This window comes from Clupea harengus, chromosome 20 (genome assembly GCF_900700415.2).
Source record: "Clupea harengus chromosome 20, Ch_v2.0.2, whole genome shotgun sequence".
NCBI lineage: Eukaryota > Metazoa > Chordata > Actinopteri > Clupeiformes > Clupeidae > Clupea > Clupea harengus.
In genome coordinates, this window is record NC_045171.1 from 18633490 (window position 1) to 18650672 (window position 17183).

The window sequence follows — 17183 nt, forward strand, 5'->3', positions numbered from 1 at the left end:
CTCAACAGAAACTGACAGACACAAATACACATGAAGCAGCGCATGATTAGTCCTTCAGCAAAGTACACTGGCTCATACATTAAATGCTTAGTCTAGTGCTTTTTCAGAACTTCTGAATAAGAGGCAGCTTATTCCAACAAACATCTTATACAGCCTGCCTATAAGGCTGCATATATCATTTTGTATATTGTATAAAAAAAAATAAAACCAAATGAACTACAATGATTAAAAAATATGGCAGTCACAAGCAATATCAACTTCTTGTTGATATAAATTGATTTAAAAAACAATGTGATAAGGAATACACTACTACACCCATCCAACCCAGAGAGAGAGAGAGAGAGAGAGAGAGAGAGAGAGAGATTACAATATTGATGTGTGAATGTAACCATATACAACATTCATTAATTCAGTCTTTTCACAAATGGAGAGTGGGTGTCCTGTGAAAGGGATTCATGTAAATTGGCATCCTGCTTAACACCATGAAAAGAGAAGTGGTTTTCCAACTGCCATTTTTCCACCTGTGTCAGAACAGAAGTAGCCTGCAGAATCAGAACTATCTATACTCACACATGATATATGTGTTGTCAGTCAACTTAATCATATATATGCAGAAATGTTCAAATTGTGTAGTACTTGTGTAGTTTATTGATAAAGCCAAAAAGTAAAAGTTTTGTAAAAGTAAAAGTGTGAAAGTTTGTAAAAGTTTTCCTAAGAACTGTAGCTTATTGAGTACTTCATTTTCTCTTCTCTTTGAAACAAAAATAAAAATGGCTACATGAGTGTATATGTGAAAGGTGCCCTAATTCAAGCTAATAGGTTTTAAACCTTTTAATTTGCCCTATTTAGCAGTGAAACTATACAAGGAATGGTGAGGGAAAAATAAAAGCACCTGATGGACTTTTCCACTGACTAACTGTCAGATAATTTGGCAGCATAGCAGCTGAGCTGACAGGCTGAGTTAAGAGTTGTTTGCGTCAGTAAATGGAAATTGAATTGGGGGGGGGGGGGTTCCAGAGCTTTTATAAGGAGTGGAATTTATTTTTAAAAGAGACATTGTTTATTTGTTTAAGTTTGTTTAAGTGCAACATCGGCGTAGTGCAACACTTGGAGGGAGCATTCTCCCAGGGTTCAGGTTTGCAGTGTCCCTTGTGTCTGTCCTTCCTCAATTAGGAAACAGAGTTCAACCATCCTCTTGTGGGAAACAGGCTTTGTCATCTGCCCCCTGTCAGAGAAGGGGAGCCATCGCTCTGTAATGTTGAAAGAAAATAACACCACGATGGTTTGTTTTACTTTTTTTCTTCAAAGGTTCTATCTACCATATCACCATGTGTGTGTGTGGTTAAGTTCAGAGTTTGACATTTTCTGTTCTGGCTTAGGGCCATCTCTAAATGTACCAATTATTTATTTAGGAGTTATTATTGATTTTTTTTCTGCAGGTCTACAAAGGGGATGACACGATCACAGCCTTTGCATTTCTGAGAAATGCTCTACGCAAAACAAATTGCACAAAACAGATTCTCTAGCCAACATTATTACTCGTGCTTTAACCAAGGGGTACCATATTATAGTCCAGCTATACTCTATATGAGAAAGTACCACCCAATCCATCAACACATATGCAGTATATGCAATCCCCCCACACAACCATATGGAAAAATATGGTCTTGTCTAGCTAGCTGAAAAAATGACCCCCTAGTTAATGCCAGTCACTCTGCTAAGTGAGGAGCCCCAGACTGCCCAGTCCCCCACTAGAAGTGGCTCCACACAGGGAGTTCTCCCTCGCCACCGTCCCCTTGGGCCTGCTCTAGGGGGCGCAGGCTTTGAGGCAACGTCTGTTGTCAATGGAGCTTTATAAATGAGTAAAAGTGAATCGAACTGAACTGAATTGAATTGAATTGAATTGAAATGATTCCCTTGTAACAGGGAGGTATAGGGGTCAGAGTTACTCCCTTCCAGAGGATATGATTTCCAGGCTCATCAGTCAGCCCTTTAGGACGGAGATACACACACACACACACATTTTATTAACCTCTGGAAACTGAAAGTTACTCCTTTGCCGAGGAGGTGCTCTCCATGCTCATCAGGCGTCCCCTAAGCACGGAACTACCGGTGCGCACCAGATGGTCGCGGAACTCGGTTGTCAGGAAGTAGTAGATGAGAGGGTTGAGGCAGCAGTTGAGGCTGGCGATGCACAGCGAGACCGGATGGAAGCGGCGCACGGCCAGCACCACGTCGCAATTTGTGACCAGCTGCTGCGACACCATCATGTAGAGCACGAAGTTGATGTGGTACGGGGCGAAGCAGACCAGGAATACGCCCGTGCACACCAGCACCATGCGCAGGGCTCGGCGGGTGGTGTCCCTGCTGCGCTCTTGATCGGCCTTGCGCAGTGAGCGGCGGATCAGGCACGAGCACACCAGGATCACCGTCAGAGGCAGCACGAAGCCAAAAAGCTCAGCGAATGCAATCATGGGCACAGCCTGATGCAGCTCCAGCTTACGCATGGGCAGGTCTTTGAAGCAGCTGGAGGTGTTGGGCAGGTCGGCGTGGAAGGAGACATTAGTCGCAGGACTCTCTTGGGTGGAACTACCGCCGCTGCTGCTAATTCTCATGAGTATGAAGGGCGTGCAACACAGTCCCACCACCAGCCACACGGCGGTGCTGATGCGGACATCGTAGCGGCGCTTCCAGCCCTTGGCGCAGAAAGGGTGCATGAGGAAGGCGCAGCGCTGGATGCTGATGCACATCAGGAAGGTGATGCCTGCGTACATGTTCAGGTATTTCAGGTAGAAGCACAGGAGGCACATGGCGTGCCCAAACGGCCAGCTGTGGGTGAAGTAGTAGTAGATGCGCAGCGGCAGGGAGAGGACGTGCAGCAGGTCGGCCACCGCCAGGTTGATCATGAAAATCACCGCCTTGGTCTTTTTTCTGTGGAAAAAAAATGAGCAAATGTTTGAAACGCCACACCACTGGAGCTTGTTTCAGATGTATCTGTATGTAGTGGTGTAAGGCAGAATTCATTCTGAGAATGTCCATTTTCTGGATTTAATTATTCACGGTGTTTGGCAAGGGGGTCAAAGGTTAGCGCTCACACCACAGCTTCTCAACCTGTTTGTTTTCACAGGCACCCGAGAGCCTGGTCACAGTTGAACTAATTGCCACATGCTGCATTCCTTTAGAATCTGGTTGATTATTTCAACTTTACCCCCCATTGTCACAGAGAGAACCTCAAAAGGTTTTGTATTTCCAAGTATGTGCAAATGTATATGAATGTAACATATTCATGTTTGGTCTTGAATTTATCCTTGTGATGTGGGCAGTAGTCTGATCATGGTTTCCTTGCAATCTGAAGTACCTGCTATAGCTGTGTAATTGTATTAGCCCATTGTAACCTCTATCTGGGCATACCCAGATGCCCAGGGTTGGTGGGGGTTGAATGTTATCTTAGGGCATTAAGGATGGTGGGAAAATGCACCAATGATAGCAAATCTCGAGGTACAAAACCAAACACTTTAGAGTGTTTGGGGGCTTCCTCTTCTCTCTTCTTCTTCTGCTCTTTCTGCTGCTGCTTCTCCTTTCCTGTCTTTGAGTGTGGAGATCCTCTCTTCCCTTGCACTCTTATTCTATCATTCTGTTTATTTGTGTCTTCTTCACCATTTGTCACCCATTCATTTCAAGTTTGATTATTCATCCCAGTTTATGTTATTTTCTATCTCATGCAATTAGGTTTATTTGGTAATTTACATTAATTTGGCATCCAACCTGTGTAATCACTTCTTCTTATTTACAGTTGTACTTCTTCATTTGAGTTGTACAGTACATGCAGTTTGACTGACACTTGTAACATTTAAGCTTACCGTTTATTGTAATAATAAACTGTTTATTCATTAACCATTCATGTAACTCCTTGTGTGCCATGCCATTACATTAATTAAGATCTCACAATTGGCATATGTAGTGTTTGTTAATATTGTAGGTAATTTAATAATTAATGGAGACAGAGTAATCGTATTTTCCGCAATATTTATCACTCTAATGCTTTCCACTGTCCGATAAGGTTCAGACATGTATAAACCTTTCAGCCTGGTGTTTTCCGTCGTTGGTAACATTTTGGCTGTTCTTACAGTGGCATCTCTGGCACAGAGAGCCTGGTAGGGCTTATTCTCCTGAGTAGGCACAATGGCTCAATGGCACAACGAACTCTAAATGGGCAGCATCCAACTTGAATGAAGTGAATGAAACTACACCTCTGCTCAGGTGAATCCAAACATAAACGCACCATAAAGAAAATCATGAATGCACACATTAACGTTATGCGGCGCAGGAGTTATCAGGCAGTATGCGATCATTGGGGTCTGCGACTGTAGTAAAAAACACATCCAAAGCAATATTTCAGAGCAGGGAAACCCATTGCTTTATGGGGCCGCAACCTACAGCCAAAATAACATGCCTTGTTATAGTGCAATAGACTCACCACTGATGTTCATTCAATAAGAATGGCATAATACCTGAAAAACTAAAACTTTATAAAAACTAAACAAAAACTAGACAATATAGCAAAACACTAATACTAATAAAATGAACTAAAACTTAACTGAAATAAAAAACCTAACTAAAAAGACTAAAAGATTACTAAATCTATAATAACTCTGGTGACCTCATTCATGTCAACACACACATCAACACAGACATCAAAATCAACAAAAACTCAACAGGATTGGGGAGGGGAGGGGAGGGGAGGGGAGTGGGCAACCAGATCTGACCTTATAAAGCGACACAGAACCCAGAGGGCTAAGGTATTGCCTAACAACCCGGGAACCAGGATGATCAGGTAGAGCCAGGTGTACAGCTGCTCCATTGCATGCTCCCAGTCATTCAGGTCGTGCTCACAGTCGGAGGAGTTCCCCCCAACCCCGTCGGAGCCTGTGGAACTCATCTCGACACCAGGTGAGCATTTATCAGGCTGAGAGGCGGAGGTGTCATCGACAGAAACCCTCAGTCACACACAGAGGATATATTTCCAGATGCCTGAAACTGAAATAACAATGGTCAGTTTCACTCCCTTAAACAAGTCAGTGAACGAGGGACACATTTAGGAAATGGTTACAGGCATTTTTTTATATATATATACTATCAAGTCATAGTTGCAGTCATATTATCAGGGACTAGTTTGTTTCAAAGAGGCCTAAGCTTCTGCTCTGATAGGTTCAAATATTTTCCTTTGATATGAAGCCAACAATTGCAGCTGGTGTCATATCCAAAAGGTCATTTGTAGAAAAGCGAAGTTTTGAATGCAGACCATGGTTCCTTTTAACACACAGCCAAAAAATGCAGCATGTTACTTTCACTTTCAGTCACACACTCAGCCATTACTGTAAAAAGTCGAATTCTCACCATTGTCAGTTCAACTCCCCAAACCCTTAGAGGTTAAACCCTTAGAGGACACGATTTACAATCACACATATATTCACACAGGGTCTTCTCTATATGCTGTATGCTTGCTCAATCTGCTAAGACATGCAGAAATCTGGAGTATAGTTAATTGCCACTTACTTCCTTAAACATCTGTTGGTATTTTCACACTGTCACTTTTATTTCTTCATACATGTTCTTTCAAAACTAACAATGCAGAACAGAAAACCTTGGTCTTTTCTCGTTCCCTTTAGTGTACTTTGTACTTTGCTCTGATGAAGAGGAAGTGTCGTTGTAGTGGAGTCTGCTGGTTCAAATCTCAGCTGAATTATATGGTCACCCCCACTCAGGTCTAATGATAACAGAGGCTGCCCCCCCCCCCCCCCCCCTATCACCAGTACCATAGGGTCCTATGAGTTCCTGCTATTCAAGCAAACAGGCCAGTGAACGACCAAGACATCTTTCATAAACGCCAACACCCTTCCTGAAAAGGTCTCTGTGTATTTGTGTATGTGTGTGTGTGTGTGTGTGTGTGTGTGTGTGTGTGTGTGTGTGTGTGTGTGTGTGCACGTGTGAGTGTGTGTATGTGTGTGTGTAAGAGAGAGAGAGAGTGAAAAACATTGAGTGTGTGGGAGGTTGGCAAAACTTTCATGCAAAACCTTTAAGTGTGGAACTATCTACAGCTATTTTTTTTGAGAATTCAGTACAAACCTAATCTAGTACTACAGAATGAGGCATATATGCATGAGTCAGTGAGACAAATATTGTTTGGCATTTTGTTGGTAAAGACTTGGCAGCCAGCTCAACAGTGCAAAGGGAAATCATGGTAAATAAATAAACTTCACACAATAGCACACCAAGACATCCTATGAGTGACGTCTTTACCAAACAAGAAAACATGCGCCCTGACACACACGAACCCTTGCTGCGTCTTTCATCCACATGTACACTCTGATTAAAAATACAATCACAAAATAATTCTTCCTCCTTGTTTCTTGGTTTCTTTGAAGTTTTGTGCGAGAGACTTTTATCTGAGATAAATTCTTCTCATTGCCATTGTTCAAATGCAACTCCTAAAGAAACCCGTTTCTTAACCCAGATTGCTAACCCGCAAATGCTGATTCAACAAACCTCTTTCCCCGAAATGCTGTTTTCTTGTCACAGTTCATTACAAGTCAATGTCTTATATAACAAAACGTATTTTAATGAAATACTAAATGTTTATAGTACTTTTTAAATACATCACACATTTAACAGTGCATGTCAATTAAAAATGTATTTGCTATTCATAAAAGCTGGCTAGGTATTCTAGGTTGACAAACTGTTTAATTGAACTGAAATGGAGTAGTAACCCAATCGACTCAATGCAGACCTACACAGCATCAGTGCCAGCCAAGTATGCAGTCAACATGCCACCCTGTGCCGTTTAGTCAGAATCCCACCCATGTATTTTCAGTTATAAAAACACAGAGACTGAAAGCATACACACATTTCTATTTTGCTGTATATTATTGTAGTTTTTCAACAGCTGTGCAAAGTATCAAAATAGACTTTTTGTTATTAGACATTACATTTAGTATTGTTTCATTGGACCCTCACACTACCCATTCTATTATATATAAATTAATTGACTTTTTTCACAAAATGACACGCATGAGATGAATGTCTTTCGGGCAAATCTCTACAAGCAAAAAACCCCATCCCCACCAAAGGACAGATGCAACATGCCCACTTACCTGACCGAAGACCAAAACGAGACAAACAAAACATAAACTGTCTCTCTGCACCCATATCTGGATGGGTGTTGTTGTAAGTGAGAAGCCTACCGTCTACAGGGTACGCGTGGGGGGGGTGTTCCAGTCTCTACAGCCCGGTATCCTGTGGTAGACGAGGTTAAGCTATCTGCTTGCAGTTGCGTAGAGCTTGCACGCACACACACATATACACCCTCTCTCTTTCTCTCTGGCACATGCAGGCATTAAAGAGGAAGTGGCCAACAGCCCGCCTTCTGACAGTCCATAAGCTTGTTCAACAGTTGCACAGTTTATGATGTCGGAGACCATAGCAGTCATGCTGCAAGCACACAATCATAGCATCTCCAGAATGAATGTGCACCCATTCAGCCGGAGGCACAAACTGTGCATCCTCTTGCTTATTGACATAGCAACAGTCACAAAAAACAGTGATAATATCACATAAATGTTGTCTGAGTGTCTGAACCATTACGCACTTTTATCTATCTTTGCGGAACGGCATTTGCCACCTCTGATGTAGACCTATTTGTTTATTTGGTTTTTCAATGGCGCATTTGTTTGAATGTTTTTAAAGCAACAGTTAGTATCTGCATCGCAAGGATCTCTGGAGGAGTAACTTAAAGAGAAACAAAACTTAAAAGTTGTTCCTGTCATTTCATCATGACAGGATTATGAAATCAAGTTCCCCTGGGCACGGAAGCCTCCTGGCTCCCACTCCCTGGCCTTGCGCACATAGCAAGAAGCGGATTACAGTGCAACCACCCTGTGCTTAAGTGACGTATTTAATACCTGTGGATAACCTACAGGATGTATCACATCAGCACATGATGCAATGCTGTATTAATGTATTGGAATTGCTGACAAATAGCACATTAAATAGACACCTGTATAGCCCATCATATAAGACTAATACCACAGGCAGTAGCATTAGCCTAATCACTAATGACCCACGTTGATAACTTTATACATCTAGGCCAACAAAACAAAAAAAACACAAAAATGTGCTCTCATCCCAAATTAATAAAAGCCATCATTGTTGTTTCAAGCAAACATCTTACCAAGATTATAAAATCACAGGCCTATAAGACAAAAAAAGCAGAAATTACAAAATATATGACCCAGCCTGACCTTTCACAACCAAGACTGCCTTGCTTAACATATCATAGCATTATTAAAATATAAAATAACAGAAAACTATGTCAGGGGGCCCAGAATTCCAAGCAGTGCCCCTGTCACTGACACACACACGCTAGACATTCAAGGACATGCAGGAAGTGCGAAACATACAACATCTAAAGCAGTACCTGTCTGTACTGATCAGAGTAGCTCTAGACCACTTGCATTCAGGCTGGAGACCCCTCTGTGTATTGCCTTGGACCTTTTAGGGTCTCTTAAGGGTCAACAGAGGAGCAGCGGAGCTTACTTGGTGCAGGTTTTAAGGCCCCTGTGACCTCTGAACCTGTGCCCAAGAGGCCCGTGCGGTCATGTCATGTCATATGTGACTTCACAATGGAGTGGTGGACCTCACCTGCATAGGTTTAAGAGAAGTGCCAGATGTACTGCTCAGACCCAGCACAAACATGTGAACCTGACAAGAACAATGCACTATGGACAGAAAAAAGGAACTTTGCTTGTATGGGATTATTAAGAGCGACAATGTCCTCACCTCTGTGAAAACTAGAAAATGCTCTGTACTCAGGTAACCTTTTCCTGTACTGTAATGCTTTTGTTTTCCACAACTGACAGTCTATTTCAGTTTATCTTTTTTTTCTCAGTTATGCAGTGCCATTCCTGACCATTGCCACTGATAGCCTTTGTTCTTGCTAACTCAAACATGGTTGTTCTGGGGGCAAATAATTAAAACAGGATTGTCTTTGTGTTTTAGCAGGGTAACCCTCCAAGAGAAGTGTTAAAAATATCCTTACAAGATTTTGTCAATGATGTTATTGATTGAACAGTTATTACTGTTGGTGCTATTTTAATTTAATTAGACTTTGGGTAGGTCTTGGCCTATTATCTAAGTTCAGAGCTTATATTTTATGATCTAAAAAGCAGTAATCCCTTCAAATGGTCTGATTTGATGAATCTGCTGGCCAGCTATAGCTGAGACTCAGAGGGCGATGGGTTAGGCGTATAGGTCTGCTCTATTAATGTACTATATGTTTAGTGTATATATCCACAACTGTGGACAGCAAGAAAACTGTGGTTTGTTATGTATAAGGTGGCATGAAGGGTCACGTGAAATGAAAACCATAAAAGCCATAGCGTATGTGTGGTAGATGGACTAACAGCCATAGAGTGATAGATGGACTAAAAGCCATAGCCTATTTGTGGTAAATGAGGGTGGGAACACAGAGTGTCCCGGAAACCATAGTAACTCACTCCTGCCTGCATGCACACCATGCGAGGACAGAGAGAACGACACTGCTCACTAGAGCAGCTGCTGACTGAGATTAATGTTGCTCTGAGCAGGATGCAGCCAGCCCCCTCTGTTGGCCAAAATAAACACAATGTGAGATGTCTGCCGCCTGTTCTGTGGCCCGGTCTTTCTTAGGACTCGCTGGTCAGTTTTTAATTCACTTTTAAAAATGGGTACATTTGCGGGGACAGGCCACTGGAAAACGGGGACATCTAAACCAGGTAAACATGGCCCAGATGACAGCCTTTAAATCAACAATTTGTCTGGTCATGTCTTGTCTGGTCATTTGTAATGCTATTCAGTTCTGGCACTATGTCCCCATTTAGAATAGTTAAACCAAATTCCCAATCTGCTTTGATTGCTCGTATAGATCAGACAACATAATGAAGCTCAAAACCCTGTTTATCTGTCCAAAAGCATTGCTAAACTGCATCATAAGTCACCTGGTTTTGGCTAGTTTTGGTTAAGTTAGGATAAATAGATTTTTTCTTGCTAAATTCCATCCTCCATGAAAAGTTTTGCAAGTAACAAATGGTTATATTATCTCTAGTCAGTGGTTCGACACCCCTAAACGAAGAGTTTCCTTATTGGTGTTTTTGGTGGACTGTGATTGGCCGATGATGCATTCCTGGCGCTTTGCATGCTGGTACTAACCAATCGAAAATTGTGGTGCTTATTTTGAACTCTTTAAAATGCGTTCCAAAGATACCTTCCTGTTGTAACTCATGGTAAGTGAAATAGATCTATCATAAATTATGACTTACTATAATTGACTATGACTAAGTATAGTGCTCCATTGTTTTCTGTTGTAACCCCGGTCTGTCGTCAATGTATGCCATACTCAGGGGCGCAGATAGCACTGGGGACGCAGGCATGAAAATCCCTCACCTTTCGGCGAAATTCGCCGTTTTGAAACCAAAATAGGTGACCTACGTGAATCGTGTAGATTCGATGAGAAAGCGCTAGTGCATGGAAATATTAACGCGAAGTTGCCTTGCATCACCAGTGCAGACCTAGCCTGGATGCCAGACGAATTTAGCCACGCCCACACATTTTTTGGTCGGGAAGTTCGGTCTTGTGTCGCTCCGTTGGGGAGAAATTATCTCCTCACAAAAATCTGTGAGGAGATAGATAGACCAATCAAATTGTCAGGGCGGGCTTTATACGATGATGGACAGATGATCAACCCTAACGTAATCAACCACGTCACCAAAGAGCTTTTGGGGTGAATTCGTTTTCAACAAACATGGCTGCCGTTGGAGAGCTGAAATGTGGAAATTCGAGTCTGTTTTAGAAGACATTGACAGCACATTCATTTTGAAAGAGGAACAGAGAAACGCGATCAAGGCATTTGTCGATCGAAAATATGTTTTTGCCGTCCTTCCTACGGGATCCGGTAAAAGTTTAATGTATCAGCTGGCCCCATGGTCTACGTATGGTCATACTACGTTGCTCTGATTGGTTCTAGATATATCCAATTGAGCGAAGAGGCATTTTTTTTCCTGGTTCGGTTGAAACACGCCCCATAATCACAGTCCAACGGAGCGGTAATCAGACTCGTATTCTGACTAGAATGATGAGTATGACATCGTCAGGCTAGTGCAGACCACCATCAGAAGCTGAAAGCACGCCTGCTGAAGAAGAGAAAAGGGTGAGGCTGAGACGTGGCAAAACAGCGAAAGCGGGCCATGAAGACACTGGTGGTTCAGGCAAAGAAGAAAAAATGATCTGGTTCTGAAAGTATTACGAACTTAATGTAAATTGTTATCTTTGCCAATAAAATGTATTAAAATTAGGGCTGTCAAAGTTAACGCGTTAATCTATGAGATTATTGTGGCCGAGATTAATGCGATAAAATATTTTAAAGCAGTTAACGCAACTTTGTTTACTTCCGATGTGCATTGACACATGACACGAAACCGCCGCGTGCCTGCAGTCAGGAATAGGAGAGACCGAGACGATAGTTGAAGATGGAGAGAGCAGAGGGATTGTTGGGCGGAAAGTTTCTGTTTAAGAGTGAAAATGACGGAACAACCGACAAAACTAAAGTCGTATGTAGCATTTGTCAAGCTGAATTTAGCTATCACAGAAGCAGCTCGTCTTGAAGTTATCACCTTAATGCAAAGCACCCGACAGAAAGCAGTCCCAGGTTAGATGGTCGCCAACCCACACTCCACGACTTCACTAGGAAAATAACTAGACCAGTCCGTGAAAAGGTTACCAACGCTTACGCAGTTTAGGTTGCCGGTGACTGTCGGCCCATCAACATAGTTGAGGACGGTGGGCTGTCTGAGGTGATTCGAATTGCTTCAGGGGACAATTCTTACGATTTACCGTTGTATGACGGCGAGAGAGCACGAACAATTCAGCTCCTCAAACAAGCTGCCAGCGTCGCCCTTACTGGTGACAACTGGACGTCAGTCAGAAATGACAATTACCTGGGGGGCACGGTTCATTTTATTGACAAAGTATGGAAATTGAGATATTTTGCATTGGAAGTAAAAAAACAAAAAAACATTCGCGACATACAGCGGAGGACTGTGCAGAGGAATTCATCGACGTCTCAAACAGATGGGAGATAAGTGGCAAACTGACCACTTTAGGCACTGATAGTGCCCGTATTATGTTGGCAGCTGCTAGGCTACTTCCATTTTAACATCTACCCTGCGCGGCACACAGTCTGTACCTGGCTGGCACTTTATAGGTATGAGTTATAGGCCTGAGCCTCTTTGAAAACACAGTTCTGCGTGTAGTTTTGTGGAAAAAAAAAAAAAATACAATTAAACAACAGTGTCTAAAATACACGCTGTCTGAAAGTGATTACTCGTTAATTTATAAGATTTAGTCTTTAGAAGTCAAACAAACTTTTAATCGCGATTAATTTAGATTAATGAATTTCAAAATGTGAGATTAATTAGTTAATTTTTTTTTATCTATTGACAGCCCTAATTAAAATCTGAATTACATAACATTGTATTGGCTATCAATCATGATGGAAGAGTAGACAAGTTAAGTTACAGCATGTCCACCATCTCTTGTGGGGGCTATGCATTAAGCCATTTGTGGTGCCCTTACCACATTGTGCCTCTTATACTGTATTTTAGACCCAGTGACATCAGTGCATAATACTTAGTAAGGAGGCCATAATAATTTTGGACTCATGGCTGAAGTTAAGTTTCTCCAGCTCTCCCCAGGTTGGCAAAAAAAGCCTCTCAAAATGCATCAGATTGATGCTTTAAAATATGGAATATTACAATTTTTCTTACGGGGGAGCATGCCCCCGGACCCCCCTAGAGGGGTAATATCCTTCTCACCTTTTTCACCCCTGACCCGTTTTCATGCCTGCATATAGCCACAGACATTCTGGAGACAAAAAATAATGAGAGGCTATGTTCGCAAATAGCTAATTACTTCTGAATGTGCCCAGCGCTTTTTGGTAACTTTATTTGCAGTCTCAATATACGAATGCATCATTGATCACGGGAGAAAACGATGTTTTTTCAGAATGTACATTAGGCCCACCACTTTTCCACTGATGAATTGTGATTGAGAAGCCCAAGGCAGGTGTCCCACAACCATAGACATACACAACTGGTTTCGGTCAAAGGGTTGGCCTGATTGATGTTATTCACCCTTCCCCTTCCCACCCCACCCCCTCTCTCTCTCCCCCTCTCTCACTCTCTCCCTCCCTCTCCAGGCAAATTGTAGCACAATGAATGAGCAAGAGACGTCAGCTGCTGCTGATCGAACTGGAGGAGACACCAGTGACTGTCACCCCGGTGATGCACATGAAGAGGGGCGTGGCCACGTGGTGGCCAGGGGGGGCCACGGCAGGGACGGACTGGGGGAAAAAAGTGGCCCGGGAGTTACTGTCAGACCGGCCCACTCAATACACGGCGCGTTGCCCACTCAATGCATCGCACGTATCGACCAGTCAGTGGCCTACTTGGAAAAATACCCATACACTTAACATTACTTTGGATGATTACAAAGAAATTACATCATATATATATATTTTTTATAACATTTGGATCCACCAATTTGGACACACTGGATGGACACATGGAATAAAATGATATTGGCTATTGTAACACTCCAAGGTAGGTATAGTTTGCTTGATGAATATGCTTAACTCTGGGCTAGTATCAGATGGTTGTATGTATAACTACAGAGCCTTAAAGAATGAATGTCAGCAGAGAAAAACCACACAATAAAGAAACTGGAATCAGAGTGTAGAATTAGTATAAACCAGGGGCGGCTCCTGAAAAAATTCTCAGGGGTTGCATATTTTTGATAACGATTAAGGCGACCCATTCAGTAGTCACATTAAGCAAGACAATTGTATCAATTTGTTGTTAACTGATTAACTCATACAGCAATACCTTTTTGTCCACTAGATGGAAGCACACAACAAAAATATTTCCCCTCTACCTACATAGCTAGAGTAGCTAGTTACAGGTAAAACGCTATGAAAGAAAGTTGCATCCAGGAGCCTTCCTAAGCAAACATGATGTGGCTCCACATTAAAATATCCCACTTTCTCATTATCCACATGTCTCAAAAGTTGTATGATAGCTTAACAGAACACATGATATGTCCAGTAACAACCTAAAGAAGGGGGCAACATATAAGTCAAAACCAACTATATTTATTGACTGATCTTGAAAGTAGTGGCTTACAAAAGCTAAATAAGTCATCATGAAGATAACTCAGTGCTAGTGCAAGAAGCGAACATTCACACTGTAAAACCTATGAAAACTGACAGTGGTATATAGGAATACAGACCGCGTTAGCCACTTCACTGCCTGCTAGCCACGATTTTCTTTTATTCCAATTCTTGGATGTAGGATTCCACCCCCTTTGTAGAAACCTGTTGAATGAATACATTTGGTCTAGGAAGTCCTAAATGTTTTGTTGTCAATTTATCTAAATTAGTACGCCGACTTTCAAAGAGCGAATCGAGTTGTTGCACTAAATGTTAAAAATGGATTTAACATGAGAGTCAATGAGGGAGATCTGGGGCGATTTCCACTTTGCCCCCAAAAAGGGGCGGGGTCATTTGAAGCACCACGTTTGTCTGACTGTTGCCTGAGTGACTGTTGGCTGATTCGGCAATGACATTTAGAGGCAGATCAAACGGTCTAGTGGTAGAATCCGACAGAAAAAAAAAAATCCGGGCGTAGGCAGTGCGTCGTCCCAATCGCCCTTATGGACAAGCCGCCCCTGCATGAACTATATTGTAGAAATGAACAGTACAGAACATTCGATGGGGTCTGAACATCAATGGCATCAGTAGTTGCATGCTGGGTGTGTGATTGTGTATGTGTGTAGTCAGGGGCGTGTAGTCAGTGTAGTAGGGGTGTTGAAGGTGTCTGCGAGCGAGTGATGCAAGTGTTGAGTAGGATAGAGTGAGTGAAATTTAATAACGCCTAAAACAAAATTAGACTGACGGAAGACATTAGATGAGTAAAGAAGAAACGTCAGAACATTTTCGAAAAATAGACACCATGAGTGTGAATACAGATCGCGAAGAGTAGTATAAACATCAGTCAGTGGTTTCACACAGACATATAGATATTATTGTCAATTTTAAGTGTTCTGCCAAATCTTAAATGTAGTCAGTGCCGGAGAGGGCCGAGCGGCAATTGAAGTGGGCCGCTATTTTGGACCATCCCAAACCCGTCGGCCCACCGGGGATTCCCCCGGTATCCCCGATGGCCAGTCCGCCCCTGGGCCACGGCCACCATTGGTCAGAGAATGGCCACCCTGCCGGCCCCCCCAACCTCACGGCACGGCAAAAAAAAAAAATACAGAAAACCCACCTGAATAGAATCGGTATAAAGCTGAAATAAATGCATTCATATTTTTTTTTATCAAGTCGTCTTATATTGTCATTTGTCACTTACGCTACAAGCCCCATATTTGCAACATGTTGGGCCGCGCCCCCATCAACAGCGCAAGACACAAACCAACGTGCCTGCATTCTGACAGCGCTTCAATGGAGACTAGCAGCTAACCACTGGATACCACTGTAACTAACAGGTGAGTAAGTTGGTGATACTTGAAAGGATCATTGAAATGATAAGATCATAAAGTTATCTTCACACTCAATTTAATGTGTAAGAATGAGTCAACATTGAGGAATTGTGCCAGAGTGAGTTGAGTTAGGCTGCTGCTGTTATTTTTGCAAACTTGTAAGATTATCTCTGGCTAGCGAGCTAGCGCTAGCTAGTTAGCTTAAGTCCATTCCCAGGTGTCACTTAGTCATAGATAACACACTGTCGCTAGTTTACACTTGACATTGAAATAAAAGCAGTCTATAGTTAATGTTGTGTAAAACTTTTAAAGATGTCACAATGAAAAGGATAAGTGCCTCAGGGGGAGACAGGAAAATCCATGCTTATTTTGCCAGCACGCGTAGCTGAAGAATGGGACAGGGTCGGTCGGGTTATGACAAACAAAAATAATTTAAAGGCTGGCCATATAATACACATATATTTATTCAATCTGTAAAATGTTAATGATTGCATGTTTAGTCTTAAAAAAACAACAAAAGAACAACATGTAATTGGAAGTGGATAGCACTTATGTTAAAAGCTGATACTAATGGGATTCTTTGGTGTTTTACAGACATTTCCAAGTCCAGGGGTGAAGCTCCAGCGCAACCTCAACTAAATTTTCCCAAGACACTCCAGGGAAACCGAAACAGGAGCTTCAAGGGTGACTGGTATGCAGTCCACCCCTGGTTAGAATACTCCATAAGTGAAGACTCTACCTCTAACAAACAAAAAAGACAATTATGTAAAATGATTTACATGGATCTACCTACACTCACTGACTCACTGACACACACACACACACACACACACACACACACACACAAACACACACACACACACACACACAAACAAAGAGTGCCCCTTGTAGAGCTGGTTTGTCAGTGCTCTGTTTTCATTCAGCAGTCCCGAACCCCCTCACATAATCATGACACATCGCACTCACACATTATCTAAGCACCCATTCCAATAACATGGGATTATCAATAAGACATCATTAGTGTCCATAAGAAGGTTCAAGCCATTGTTTATGGCTATATGAGCCGTTAGAAAACTGCTGCTCTGAGTGATGCAGTGTGTGAGTTTTAAAATAGTAGTTTTTGACAATCAAGTGCCACCCCAAATAAAAGACTGGCCAGAGCCGGCCCCCCCAGAAATAATGTCCTGGCTACGCCCCTGCACATGAAGTCAGCAATGTTCCTGCAACTGCAGAGGTGAGCAAGGGAATCGCCTCCCTGCCATCACCCGACAAAACCCGGCCAGGGAAGCAGCAATTGTGCGAGTGTGGTCGCAAGACAGGTATGGACACGAAATGACAGCTGTTAAAAAAAACATGCTAGAATCATTGGAACTGTAAATGTCTAATCCAAGTACTGTTAAAAAAAACAGCTTGCAAGAAATGTCAACATCTCCAACAAGAAATACAGAAACTACGCCGGGAGCTCAGAACGCTAAAAAGTCACAAATAAAGGTACCCAAGTTTCAATTTGTGTATTCCTCCACCTGGGGCAGGGGGGGGGGTGATGTCTGCTAGAGGCT

The 17183-nt window shown here is 42.4% G+C and overlaps 1 protein-coding gene across 3 annotated transcripts; it reads right to left on the bottom strand.

The window, feature by feature from the left end:
- Positions 1 to 1544: 1544 nt before the first annotated feature.
- LOC122128481 (putative P2Y purinoceptor 10) lies at positions 1545 to 7540 on the bottom strand. 3 transcript variants are annotated; one of them, XM_042702751.1, is made up of 3 exons: positions 7242 to 7540; positions 4767 to 5037; positions 1545 to 2931 (listed from the first exon to the last, which is right to left on the bottom strand). In XM_042702751.1, exons 2-3 carry the CDS (start codon positions 4937 to 4939, stop codon positions 2049 to 2051), a joined length of 1056 nt encoding a protein of 351 aa, XP_042558685.1. In that variant the 5' UTR covers positions 4940 to 5037; positions 7242 to 7540; the 3' UTR covers positions 1545 to 2048. The 3 variants fall into 3 exon arrangements, with proteins under 3 accessions (XP_042558685.1, XP_042558686.1, XP_042558687.1); XM_042702752.1 differs by having other exon boundaries at positions 7152 to 7540; XM_042702753.1 differs by lacking the exon at positions 7242 to 7540 and having other exon boundaries at positions 4767 to 5791.
- Between the last annotated feature and the right edge of the window lie 9643 nt (positions 7541 to 17183).